At 39.6% G+C, this 14,505-nt stretch overlaps 2 protein-coding genes across 3 annotated transcripts; both read right to left on the bottom strand.

Moving 5' to 3' along the window:
* Positions 1–2,135: 2,135 nt before the first annotated feature.
* On the bottom strand, positions 2,136–3,921 carry LOC131942353 (uncharacterized). Of its 2 annotated transcripts, XM_059302185.1 has the most exons (4): positions 3,870–3,921; positions 3,213–3,445; positions 2,866–2,997; positions 2,136–2,333 (listed from the first exon to the last, which is right to left on the bottom strand). In XM_059302185.1, the coding sequence occupies exons 2-4, from the start codon at positions 3,429–3,431 to the stop codon at positions 2,184–2,186; spliced, it is 501 nt and encodes a 166-aa protein (XP_059158168.1). In that variant the 5' UTR covers positions 3,432–3,445; positions 3,870–3,921; the 3' UTR covers positions 2,136–2,183. The 2 variants fall into 2 exon arrangements, with proteins under 2 accessions (XP_059158168.1, XP_059158167.1); XM_059302184.1 differs by lacking the exon at positions 3,870–3,921 and having other exon boundaries at positions 3,213–3,455.
* A 1,671-nt stretch (positions 3,922–5,592) lies between these two features.
* LOC131942338 (cytochrome P450 1A1) lies at positions 5,593–11,768 on the bottom strand. Its single transcript, XM_059302157.1, has 7 exons — positions 11,557–11,768; positions 10,545–10,748; positions 9,677–9,868; positions 9,223–9,336; positions 7,826–8,114; positions 6,847–7,019; positions 5,593–5,926 (listed from the first exon to the last, which is right to left on the bottom strand). The coding sequence occupies exons 1-7, from the start codon at positions 11,766–11,768 to the stop codon at positions 5,593–5,595; spliced, it is 1,518 nt and encodes a 505-aa protein (XP_059158140.1).
* Positions 11,769–14,505: the final 2,737 nt, after the last annotated feature.

A 14,505-nucleotide genomic window follows, 5' to 3' on the forward strand; every position in this document is an offset into this window, starting at 1 on the left:
TGACCTTATGGCCATCTAAGTCCCTAAAATGTAATGAGTTGTAAGTCCTTGGGAGCTAACCAGTTGTAGGTACTGAAGTTACTGGAACCTAATTTTTTGTCTTACTCTTCTTCGTTCTCAGTGGCAATGAAGGAGATATTTCCAATGCTATTAAGTACAACGTTTAAACGTGCTGTGCGCTGACTTTGACAATCTTCAAGGCAGCAGTTGGTTGATTTTTAGAATTTTGGGGTTATCCATAAATGACGTCACGCATTTGTTGACGATTTTTAACTCCCCCCCCTCCCCTCCGTCACACGTCGTCACAAAAAGCCAGACCCCCTCCACTAAAATGACATCACACCTCAGCCTACAACCCCCCCCCCCCCCCCTGACCCCTTTCTCTAACAGCTGGGTTGTTGTCCCCAGCAGTTTCGGCTGCCCGGGATTCGAACTTGGGATTTTTGGAGTTAGCAACCAAACAATGTCCTATTTTAAGAAGTATTCTCTACCTGTCGGAATTAGGTGATGTTAATGATACAATTACAATCACTATCTTACCAGAATATAAACTCTACAACAGTATCGCAGTAAAAAGCATAAAAACTGAAAACCTAACACTAATCATAATTTAATTAATCTACGCAATCAAACCAAAATGTAGGTATCTCTTTTATTAGCTCCACACCAGTAGTTTTTTTTTATGTGGTTGCTCAGTTGACGGTATAATTCAAGCGTTGAGTCATGAAGAAATTGTTATTAAAATACATTTTAAAAAAACGTTAACTCAGGATTTTATTATTGAAACATTGCCATGCCATAGCAATTCATGATCTATGTGTACATTTTATTCCGAATATTCAGGTTTTTTTAAAACTTGTTTGATTGTGTTGGGGGGGGGGGGGGGTGGGGGTCATAAATATCCCGACTCATGTTGTTAACTCTCCATAACAAACACGTGTATGAGTTGCTGGTCCTTTAGTCGGGGGCCGTTAAGTCGAAGGCCACATTGACGTGGCATTAGATAAAATGGCGTTAAAAAGTAATTTAACATATAACACCGGGCTGGGAGATAACGTTACTTTATTGTTCAGTAGGCCACGCCCACATGAACCAGATGACGTATCTCCTGATGACCTCACCAACATGACTTCACACCCAGCAGATTGTTTCTACTGCACAATCAGTCAAGGTCATTTCAATAAAACAACTGATACAAATCAAAGTGGACGCAGTAGTAGACCAAGTGACCACTAGCATGACCTCTGGTTTTATTGACGTATTGGAGTCCCAAGGACAAGAACGTGACAACCCTGTTGTCAAACTGAGCACTGAAACAACCCTCACGTGACGGGTTGGATCAGAACCCTGTTGTCAACAATTTTATGGCAAGGGGCCGTACTTACAGGATGTCACTGTGCTGATTTTATACCACCCACCCCTTCCAATCATCATACATCATCACAGAAAGTCAAATCCCCACTAAAATGATTCATCACTTGCGTATCCCACATATTTGCCATTTGGTAGTTGCAAAATCTGCACTTCAGATAAAGGGATATAACTTCGCTAAACTGATTTTGTCGATAATATTAATTGAATTATTTCCCTTACCATGGAAAAATAAAATAACTATTTTTTTTTGTTTATGGTAAAACTGAACATCTGCAATTTTGCAAATCTAAATCCATATTAGATTCATTGATAAATCTTCATTGATCAAAATGACTTGAAAAATAATTTAAATAGAGCTTAAATTTAGATTAAAAATACATTTTAATATGAGTAAATGTGACGGCATACATTATTGTTCGAACCCTCACCCCTACCCACTCCTTCAAACGTCACAAAAGGAAAAAATAAATGTATGTACTTGTAGACCTGTATGTACAGGAAACAATGGGAACTAACTGAAGAACATCTAGACAGTAGGTGGGTGCCAATCAGCGTTTCTTTCGGCGCCCCCCCCCCCTCCTTCCAAGACATAAAGAAATAGAAAATTTACATAGAAAATATAAACCTCAGTTGTTGTTTTTTTTTAATGCAGACATTTATACACGATAAGCATAACATGAAATTATGTTTAATATTTCTTTTCATTCACTTATTCCGTTAAGGAATAAACATCCATACATAAAAAGAATCTTCAACAAAACTTGAATAGATTTTATTTAATAGTTTATTTGTTCCATCATAGTATCCATCTAAGACTTTTGATTGGCTGACTGGTTGACCGTTGTCTCCATAGCCGTCACTGCCGTCCACAGTATGTTGAGGGCCTGTTTGGTTAGAGCGATGTCTTGAGCTGTTGGAAATGTGGAGTCAGGGCTAGGGGTCACTTCAGCATCGGCATTCTGTCATACAAGAAAGGATTAATTTTACCTAATTGCTCAGATTTTTTAAAAAATGTATAATGTAGAAAAAATTGGTATACATTGTACTAATTAATAAAAATTTTTTGTAAAATAAAACGTAGTTCCCTTTCAAACCTGACGTCTATCGGGAAAGTGAAGTAGAGTTCACCTGTTTCTGTGACTGCGACATATCAAGAGAAAGTGTGGTCAGCGCTATGCCAATACATTGATTTTGTTGTACCTTACTTTGATTAACTGTAATGTAAACCTCCCCACCCCCTCCACACCCAACATTGTCACAAATTGATGATTGACGAGAATGTCATTTTAAGAAATATATTTTTGTTACAGTTAAAAAATTGTCCAAAAAAAATACAACTTTCTTATTTTGTTTACACGATTGCAATTGAAACTACAAATTTTGACAATTAAATTTCAAAATCACACTATTAATTAATCTAAAAATCCCAACTGAAATTGTTAGATTAAAACATTACGAATTAATTAGCTGACGCAGTACAGTTAGACTGACCGTGACGTCACGTCCTAAAATAGTCGCCACGCCCACAGCTGTAACGACTGGCCGAATCCGTCGCCAAGCCTTCTTTAACCAGTTCCGTTTCTGTTTATCACCCGTCTCCTCGCGGTTAGGTTGAAGGAAAAACTAAAGATGATTATAATTATTCTAATCAGCATATAATATTTTGTATGGATTCATTAAGCGAACAACATGTTATAAGTACGCCATATATATTAAAGCACATAACTATGTTTGTTTTCATTTTATTAATTGTCGAAATAATGTACGTTTACTTAGAGCTGTGGATTGATATCAAAGAACTAGTTAGCTGCCAGCAACTAGGTGCACACAAGGTTTACCTTATTGACTTGGTCCAGAGCTGCACTAATCTTTCCATTCACAGCTTCTTCCAGCTTGGTCAAGATCTCGGTAGTCTTGTTGGTGCCTTGGTCAGTATCTTGGTCAGTAGCTTGTCGAACGCCCCTGACAACCCCCTCATTCCCGTCTGTATCGGAAGCCCCGCCTGGCATCGCACCACTCACCAGGAGAGCCAACATCACGGCAAGTAGAAATCTCATTTTTATCTTGATCTCTATAGGTGTGAGAGAAAACGCGATGCTTTACAGCGATATGTTAAATAATGCTCGCTGGATAAATGTGTAGCCTATTTGTAAGCTGCTCGGTAATTGTTTAAATACGTTGGTTATTAGGTTGATTAATAACAATTTATTTGAGATGTTTGAAGCACCTATGATATTTTCATGTATATTTTTAAAAATCGTTTTGAAATCTTCGGAAGGCAGTTAACGTAACTTTTAAAAATAAACATTTCACGAACAGATAGTTATAAAAATTAAATAGAATGTAAACATTTAACACGTCTATACGAACTGATTTAAAAATTAAATAATGTAGACACCATTTTTTTAAATCGGAAAAAAAAGTATTCTACATTTCGAATAAATGATATAATGAACGAAAAAATTCATGAAACCAGGTTCTCGTTGGTATCTTACATGAATGTATCAGTTCTGATCGCTGTTCCTTGGGTCTCAGTTCTGATCTATTTTATACACTGTAGACCAATTAAATTCTGTGTTTATAACGTTGTTTTTTGTTTGTTGGGTCAGCTCGTAAACTTTACTGACACGTAGATCGCTTATCTTTGTACTTTGTGCAGCTTATTAATTACAATGTAGGTCTCTAAAACACAATGAGTTGTAGGTCTTTTGGACCTAACCAGTTGTACGTTATACATGTTAGTGGGACCTAATCAGTTGTAGGTTACCAATGTCGCTGAGAACTAATGTTTGCGTCTACGTTCTTAATGGTGGGATATTTCAAGCACATTTAAGTATTACGTGTCAACATGTTATGTGCCATGGGTCGGAGACATTACCACCCCCCCCCCCCCTGTCAATTACCCCCAGACATCCCCACCCCGGACATTACCAGGAGTCATTACTCCGAGTTAAATACATCCCCCCCTCCATCCCGAAGAACCCTAACCCCCAACATCAATATAAAACACTCTAAACCTACATCTAACCCTAAACAAAACTACATAAATACAGACCATTTTAATGGAGACACAGATATTTGTGAGATTAAAATAACTTATGTAGCTTGCTATGGTCTCAAGGGTAATTAAAATAAAGCAATTGAATGGAATGTTTTGCATATAGCTTGGCGCTTTGGTACTAGTTATGTTGGAATTCAAGTGTAATTTATGAAGAAACTATTATAAAAATACAGACACGTTAACTAGGGATTCTCAGTTGTTATTAGCATTCTCGTGTGATAGTAATCCATTATCTTTTTAAAAATTAGATTCTGAATATTCTGTTTTGTTTTTTAAACTTGTCTATGGGTTATTGTAAAACGGTGTTCAAAAGTAATTTGGCATGTAACACTCGTAGGGGAGATCACGTGACTTCCTTGTTCATTAGGCCACGCCCACACCTGGCCCACATGACGGTGATCTCTTGATGACTTCGCCAACATGACTTCACACCCTGGAGATTTATTTCTTCTTTACACTCAAGCTCCCCACAGTAAAACCGTCAACACATACACAAACGGAAGTGGACGCAGTAGTAGACCACGTAACCACTAGCATAATGTGCTGTATTTTTATTGACGTATTGAAGTCCAAAGGACAAGAACGGGACAACCCTGTTGTCAAACTGAGCACTGAAACAACCCTAGTGTGACGGGTTGGATCAGCTTACAGCCCCCTGAGTATCCTAACACGCTATTCTTCCATGGGATTTCACATTTTCGCGAATAAATAAGTAAATAATGATAGAGTTTTTAAGTCAGGATTTTAAGGAGATGCATTAGAAGTCGTGGTTTTAATGAGTTGTACAAATGTAACACATAACCAACATAGCTACACGTCTTAGTGTAACCAATACAAGTGCGAACAACATTTGTACACATGAATACAAACACATACTATTTCAATAATTGTTTCATTAAACTTACTAAAATTATTGTGTTACAGTAAAAATATCACACACAAATAAATAAAGCAAAACCGTCAGGGTGTTCGATTTATTTTACATTTCTGGAACACTGCACACGTTAAATGAAAACAGGTTGCTCACTAACATGACTAATATCTGCTATCCTTCCTATATTTAGGTTCTCACAAGATTTTAATATTGTGTGACAGTAGCACAAGACAAAATGTGACTTTGATTTAGCCAATCTTCAACTCATAGAGCTGCCCCTAGCTCACCGCTTGTAAAACATAGCCTTGAAATCTAACGGCTTTAGGGTCAGCCCGTATTTGCTATCGATAATAGGTTCCTGTCCATCGGCCTTGTCCATCCGGCACATCTGGACCAGCCGGGTGAAGAAGATGAATATTTCCATCCGGGCAAGTTGTTCACCCGGACATTTCCGGCGTCCGGCTCCGTACGGCAGGAAGTGGTCCATGGCCAGCCGGTCGAGTTTGCCGGTTGAGTCCAAGAAACGGAACGGGTTGAAGAGATCCGGGTCTTTGAAGTAGTCCGGGTCACGGGTCACTGACCAGAGGTTGATGAAGGTCAAGGTCTGACGGGGTATTCTAGAAATGGGGGGAGAGAGAGGGTTGGCTGAGTAATTGGGGAACAAACCTTCATGTTTGTAGACTATATGCCTACACAATCAATCGCCTTAAACACTTTCATCAACCTTGATCATTTCACCCAAAAAGTGCGGCGTGTATTTAACTCATCAAAATCATAACAGCAGATCAACTATGACATTCTTTTGATGTTTATCTACCTATAGAAACCTCACTATTTGCCTAGGTCAAGCAAACAGGTGAACTCTACTTGCCCTATGTACTGTCCTCTAATATTGACCCTATAACACATTGATGGCCCATCCCATACCCGCCCCACCTCATCTCTCTCACCCTCAACTCTAGCCAGCCTCTCATACACGTGCCGTCCTGAATAACCTGTCAGCCCCACCCCTCACCTGTCAGCCCCACCCCTCACCTGTCTGTCTGTCAGGCGCCCTTACACGTGTCTCCCCTATTCCCCTCACCACACGGCTATACCTGCCAGCTTCACACTTCTCAGTGTCCAGTCCCCCTCCTCACCTGTATCCGTTAAGCACCGTGTCACGTGTCTAGTCCCTCCCTCACCTGTATCCGTTAAGCCCCTTGTCACGTGTACCCCCCCCCCCTCACCTGTATCCGTTAAGCCCCTTGTCACGTGTACCCCCCCCCCCTCACCTGTATCCGTTAAGCACCGTGTCACGTGTGTCCCCCCCCCCCCTCACCTGTATCCGTTAAGCACCGTGTCTAGTCCCCCCCATCTCACCTGTATCCGTTAAGCACCGTGTCACGTGTGTCCCCCCCCTCACCTGTATCCGTTAAGCACCGTGTCTAGTTTCCCCCCCCCCTCTCGCCTGTATCCGTTAAGCACCGTGTCACGTGTGTCCCCCCCCCCCTCACCTGTATCCGTTAAGCACCGTGTCTAGTTCCCCCCCTCTCACCTGTATCCGTTAAGCACCGTGTCACGTGTCGTGCTGTGTGGGAGGGCGAATGGGAAGATGCATGAGTGCCTCATGACCTCTAGGATGGTCGCTTCAGTCAGGGGCAGATCTGCCAGGTCGTCAAGGCAGGGGCACCTTGTTCTGCCCACTTTTGTGATGATTTCATTGTAAACCTTCAACACGTTATTTAAAAAATGGCTCAAAACTTATTTATTTTTATTTCCAATAATGAAAAATATGGTAAAATAGCTAATACAACCAAGTTTTTATCTGATTCAGTTAAATAATTTTTGTTTTTACATTTTCCGCTAAGCGACTGTCCATAAAGAATTACACTCTTTATTGCTGATTTTTATTCATCCACCCCACCCCTTCCAATCATCACACGTCATCACAGAAGGTCACAACCCCACTAAAATGTTGCATCATTTGTGTATCCCACATCGTTGCTCAATTCGTAGTAGCAAAATCTGCTAACTTCGGATAAAGGGAGTAAACCTAGTTAGACTGATTTTGTCGATAATATTAATTGGATTATTTCCCTTTACCAAAGCTTACTTCAGATGAAGGGATTTAACTCTGCTAGACTGATTTTGTCTATAACATTAACTGAATTATTTCCCTTTGCATGTAAAAATAATATTACTACTTTTTATTTAATTAAAAATTTCACTTATTTTTGAAAACTAAACATTTTAGCAAATTAGTCCATAGTAGATTGAAATTAATTAATTGATCAATTTTCATTTCAAAAGCTTGAAAAATATAAACAAAAATCTAAAACTTACCTTAACTTAAGAAAATGTGACGGCATACATTGTTTAAACCCCCAACTCTACCCTCTTCAAATATTGTCAAAAAAGGAGAGTCCGACTTCTCCCTTCCCCCCCCCCCCCCCCCCACCTCCCACCCCACGTCTTTGAAAGTTTCAAGTTCCCCCCTCCCTTCCCCAGAAGGATGTAACAAAAATCAGACGAACCTGCTCCTGTATGTCCGGATGTCTGATCATGTACAGCACCGCCCACTGCAGCGTGCTGGCGATGGTATCGAACCCGGCACCTATCAGCTCCTGCACCGTCGTCAGGATGTGCTCGTCCGTCAGACCCACCGCCTCCTTCTCCTCCAGGGGCGTGTCGTACACGGCCCGGATCAGGCAGTCCGTGACGTCACGGATGACGCAGGCGTCGAAGGTGCCGATGTGCTGGTGTACCTTCTCGTTACAGAACTTGTTCATGACGTCAAGGATGCGGAGAAACCCGTTAAATGATCTGGGGGTGGGGGGGGGGGGGAGGGGGGAATATGGGATTTGTAGGTATAAATTATGGAAAGGTGTGAAAATAGGAAAGTGTTAAATTTACGAATATAAAAATTGGTATTGTCGTACCTATGATATTGCATGAAATTATATTTTTTTCCTAACTATGAGATTAAGGTAAAAAGGGATAATAAGATTGATGAAATTGGGATTAATAATAGTTAGTGCCATATATTTAGCTGGAAAAAGGGTAGTATATAAAATTAAATCTAGTGTGAGTTTTGTAAGTTAAATAAAAACTATTAGGTTGATTACATATTTTGCTTTTGCTGTTTGTAATATTCAGTTAAATAAAATAACATAAGATATTCAAATAGGTGAAAATGTGATTGAGATTGTGAGTTATTGTGTCAATAGTGTGTTTACGTCTTGTGTGTGATTGAGTTGTGTGTGATTGACGTGTGTGTGATTGTGTGATTGACCAAGCCTAGTGTGTTTACCTCTTGGTGAAGTGTCTAGTACACGGCATGATGTCCACTGTGTGTGTGATTGACGTGTGTGTGATTGACGTGTGTGTGATTGTGTGATTGACCAAGCCTAGTGTGTTTACCTCTTGGTGAAGTGTCTAGTCCACGGCATGATGTCCACTGTGTGTGTGATTGACGTGTGTGTGATTGTGTGATTGACCAAGCCTAGTTTGTTTACCTCTTGGTGAAGTGTCTAGTCCACGGCATGATGTCCACTGTGTGTGTGATTGACGTGTGTGTGTGATTGACGTGTGTGTGATTGACGTGTGTGTGATTGACTGGTGTGTGATTGACGTGTGTGTGATTGTCGTGTGTGTGACTGTGTGATTGACCAAGCCTAGTTTGTTTACCTCTTGGTGAAGTGTCTAGTCCACGGCATGATGTCCACTGTGTGTGTGTGATTGACGTGTGTGTGATTGTGTGATTGACGTGTGTGTGATTGTGTGATTGACCAAGCCTAGTGTGTGTTTACCTCTTGGTGAAGTGTCTAGTCCACGGCATGATGTCCACTGTGTGTGTGTGATTGACGTGTGTGTGATTGTGTGATTGACGTGTGTGTGATTGTGTGATTGACCAAGCCTAGTGTGTGTTTACCTCTTGGTGAAGTGTCTAGTCCACGGCATGATGTCCACTGGGTTCCCCGCCCCAGCAAAGGCCATGAACTCGTCATTCATCTTGACCAGCCGCAGGAAATCTGGGTCGTCTCGTCTAGAGGACGATGGCATGGCATTCAGTAATCGGATACAAGTAATCGTAAACTGGTAGCCGACGATAACGATACTATAAACTTATTAAATATCAGAAATTAATGGATGCCGTGATATGACATGTAGGAAAGATACTTTTGAAAAACTAGAGGTACGAAGATTGCGTTAGGGTTTAGGTTTATGCTAAAATATCGTTATAGGCGATACCGGATAATCGAATATGTAGAAAAACTATTTGACAAATTTTTATTTTGCCCGAATCAACAAATCTTGTTTACAATAAAATTCCCCTTTCGTCAGCATATCTGACACATGAAGATAAATTATATTCGATTACTCACTGGTATCGTTTACCGAAGCAGATGAGACAGATAATGCTGCCCACAGATAGGTAGATTTCATTATGGGGATCGAGTGGAGTTAGATTCGATTCCAACAATCTCGTTACAAGTACATCTGCCTCAGCTGTAATCGTCGTCTCAATGGGATTCGATTTCTTGTTGATAAACGTGGCCAGTGCATTTTGTGCAATTCTATAGGGACATAAGCCAAAGTAAAAAATCAATAACTTTCAAATATATTTTATTTTTTTTTTTTTTTTTGGTATCACCATAGTCTATATTTCATTTCAATAACAGATGTAATATAACCATATTTTAGCTTATAGATCGGATGTTATTTATTTAGATTTAGTTCCGCAAACTAACGTTTAAGAAACAGTATTATAAGTTACATTTAGCATTTGGAATATCAGATTTAAGAAACGAGGTAATTTATACATAATACTGATATAATATAAGTTCCGTTATTAATATCATCGGTCTGAACGTACGTAAGTTTGTTATTACTAGTTTAATTAACTTGGACTAATTTAATTAACTTAAGACTAACGTTAGCCATAAACTTGGATCTATGCATGTATGTCTAACAGTTGAGTATGTTTAATATTGTTTTGATTTACATTTGTAATAATATTAGAGGATTTAATACTAAGTTTTTTTGTCTAAAAATAGACTTACGATTACTTCCGGTGCATAATTAAGACTAATTTAATTAACTTAAGACTAACGCTAGCCACAAACCTGTAACGGCTTTTGTCTTTGTGTGTTTGACTAAAAGTTGAGCATCTTTAAAGTTGATTTATAACTGTAATAACATTACAGATCTAAAATGTAGAGTTAGCTTGTTCTATAAATAGAATGTCCTTACTTCCGGTGCATCTTCCAGCGACTGCCGTAGTCACCAAAGCCCATGCTGTTGCCGTTGCCGATAAACCGGAAGCTGTAAAAATCTGGCCGGCCAGCGAAGTCCTCCGCCTGCTTGACCAGGGCTTGTCTGATGGTCTGGATGCCATTGAGGACAACGGTCGGTCGGCTGCCCATTGTGATCTGGTAGACATCACCGTACTTGTACCTGGGGGGGGGGGGGGTAGATCGTTAGGGCATTGGCCTATGGGTGCTAGACTTACTAGCACTAGAGGTAGGACATTGTGCTGACCACACACAAGTTACTTAACTGCTAAGGTAGCTAACACAAGGTCAGTGTCTATGTAAATATTTCTTTCCTCATTACTGCTTCGGCATGGAAATAATTATGTAATGCGTTGCTAAGGGAAATTTAATATGATGCTATTTAAATACATTTATATAAGCTGGAAATTTTTTTTATTTTTTTTATTTTGTAATAAAGAATTCTACGAATTAATCTTGATATGAAACTTAAAAAATTCTAAGATATTAAATTGTTTGTTTTAAAATTGTTTTTCCTGTGTTGTTTTTTAGATAAAATATTAAATGATCGTTTTATCCATATTTAGCTTTGAATTATCTCCGTTATTATTGTCACATATCTGTTACTTAAAAACCTGTCTATGACGTAATTCATCTGTTATGTAAACTGTCCCTTACGTCACCTGTCCCTCATATCACATGTTTGTATGTCACCTACCTGTTATTTCACCTGCTCTATAAATCACCTGTCTGTTATGTCACCTGTCTGTTATGTCACCTGTCTGTTGTCACCTACCCGTTTAAAGAACGCTCACGAACATCGCCTTTAATTTCTATCCCATAAATTGTTTCACCAAAGTCGCCTGATTTAATTCATGTCGTTAGGTAATTAGTTATGTTGCCCAATTTTGTGTTACACTGCATTCCAAACGATACTCAAGTCTATAAATAGTAACAGGTAACATTGGTACACTACAGTCACGTGATCTCACCTGAAAGCTGTCAGCGTCTTGTGAGGTTTCTTGCCTAGCTGGAGCAGGTTGCCAAGAACGGGAACTCCTCTCGGTCCTGGTATGTTGATTACGTCCCTTGTCTGGGTAGATCTCAACAGACACCAGAGCAGCAACAACAGGACGGACGAGCAGACGAGCAGTGTGCTGAGGGGTGGGGAGGTGGTCAACAGGCTCAGTAGGGCGGTGATCATGGTGGGGCGGGGAGGGGGGGGCACTGGGGATTAACGGGGATTATAAAGAAGCTACATGTAAAAATTCGTGGCTAAAAAAAAAATGAAAAATTGAGACAACAGCAAGACCACTAACAATTTAAGAAAAAAGATTTACAACCTGACAATTGATTAATATCAAAACTAAAACATAATAAAGGATGAGTTAATTATTAACTGCATCAATGCATGTAGATAGATGTATTCTGTTTCAATACATGTAGATAGATGTATTCTGTTTGATATAAAACCAACATGGATGCTTGAATTGGATTGTATACCAACGCTGAGACTGCTAGTATTATGTGTGCTAATCAACTACAGTTATAATAACGTCCCACATAGCCTACACATTTACCTACACACATATATACGTAAGAGATGTTGGAGTTAAAATAACACGTATTGTTTTCATATCACAATTGGAATATATAGCATGCGTGTGATTGCGAGTTGACTAAGTCATCTTTGTGGCCGCTGTCTTCTCGAACTATCGAGATGAGATTTGTTTTTTGAAAGAGATTAATTTTACAAGAGCGGGATTAGTGAATCTTGTTTTGTAAGTAAACGTATGTATAATAGTATAACAGTGATTCACTTGCTAGTAGCTTGTATATGTTATTGTACAAAAACCGAACAAACGGTAACGTACCTATGTTATCTGTGTAAATACAGGTGTGTCAAATACACACCGTGTGTCCGGTGGGTCAGGTGTGTTAGGTACACTGGTTGAAGCAAGGTGTGTTTGGCACACACTGTGTGTCCACTGTGGCAGGTTCTGGAAGTGTCAGACAGACGGTAGAGCCAGGACTGAGGCTGACCTTGACACGGGATCAGCTGGACCGTACAGGGACGTCTGTGGGACGACTGGACAACAGACGCGGTCAGGCGTGACGGACATGTGTACCCAGGCAGGTTGGTAACCGGGGCATTCCACCAGAGGTCACCACTACACACTGGCTGAACTCGTAGGGTGGGGAGGAGGGGGGGGGGGTGGTAAAGAGATTAGGTGTGGGGGAAGATGGGGAGTGGCTTTTAAAAAGAATTCTATTCAGCGGTTGTAATGTTTTTCTACAAGTTTTTTACAATAAAAGCGTATACAATTAAAACGCATAAAATAAAAGCATATAAAATTTAAAAACCTATAATATAGAACGGTGTCAAATAAAAGCATACAGAATAAGAACATGACGCTATATACCTTTAGCTTGTAAGTATAGTGAGAAACTTGTTACAGTATTAGTTTTTCAATTGGTATTGAGCGTCATCGCAAGTAATGATCGATAGTCTAATATTAACCATAGTCTTTAATCTTTATAATCTTACCGCAATTTTACACAGCTAAATTCAATGGGTACACTTACAACGTGTACTAGTCAATATGTAGATCAACAATTCACGCCGGTCCTAGTAAATCGGAAATTACCTTACAGAGCACGCAAGTTTTTAAAGCCTAGAAACTAGTCATTCTTAAATTAATATCAACAAAATCATCACAGTGATCAACTGAAATAGTTGAATTGAAAGGAAAACGTCAATTGTCGTGTACCTAACGGTTGTCAGGCTTTGTATAATCTGCGACTAATCTCCCTTTCTTTATTTACATGTTCTACAAATAATTTGTATTCTCTGTTGTTGGTTCTCTGTCCAGCATTCGCGTAGTCCTAACCCTGAGTCCACACAGCTTTTATGGGTACCCGACCCGCGTTAGTGAAAGAAAAGGAGGCTGGGCATAGAATCGACCACACAATCATTCATATACCGGTGTCACAGAAACAGGTGAACTCTACTTTATCTTCCCAAAGACTGCCAGGTTCTAAAGCGTAACTTTACTTTGTACTTAAATAGGCCGATCTACTTGAGCCTTTAAGTTTTGGCTTTGTTAAACAATCATGTTATATGCATGTTCTATTTCTCTAAGCATTTTGTTTTTTATATAATCATGGTATAGGCCTGTTCTATTTCTAATCCCACAAGTGTGGTGCCACTACTTTATAAGCTCCACACGTCTCCAGACATCACAACACGAACAAAGAAGACTTTCATGTATTAAAACACTGTAACAAATATTAGTGAACATTTTTATTATAAATCTAGTACAAGCATACATACGTCGAATGAACGAGTACAAGCATACATTCATTGAATGAACTAGTACAAGCATACATACATTGAATGAACTAGTACAAGCATACATTCATTGAATGAACTAGTACAAGCATACATACATTGAATGAACGAGTACAAGCATACATACATTGAATGAACGAGTACAAGCATACATACATTGAATGAACGAGTACAAGCATACATACATTGAATGAACAAGTACAAGAATACATACATTGAATGAACGAGGACAAGCATACATACATTGAATGAATCTTGATTGTTCTATGACAATTCGCACAAGTGTGTGTGTGTGTGTGGTGAGTGTATGTGTGTGGGTGGGTGGGGAGGGGGGGGGCTTGTGAAGAAAGACCACACAGGATAGTCGTCTTTCATTATTGCTCTGGGCTGCATGTATTTTTTTAGCGCCCGTAATGAATAATTATGTGAATTTCATTTTAAATTCTGTCATAATAATGCCCTCGGCATGTCTCTCTTCACACCCCACCCTCCCCTCTCCACCGCCCCCCCCCCCTCTCCCTCCCTCTACTGTCATCTCTCTCAGATAGACCGATGAAAACGTCAAACAATGATAAAAAGTTGAATCAAT

The sequence above is a fragment of the Physella acuta genome, unplaced genomic scaffold, assembly GCF_028476545.2.
Source record: "Physella acuta isolate Inbredline_101_S28 unplaced genomic scaffold, ASM2847654v3 ptg000402l, whole genome shotgun sequence".
NCBI classification, from domain to species: domain Eukaryota; kingdom Metazoa; phylum Mollusca; class Gastropoda; family Physidae; genus Physella; species Physella acuta.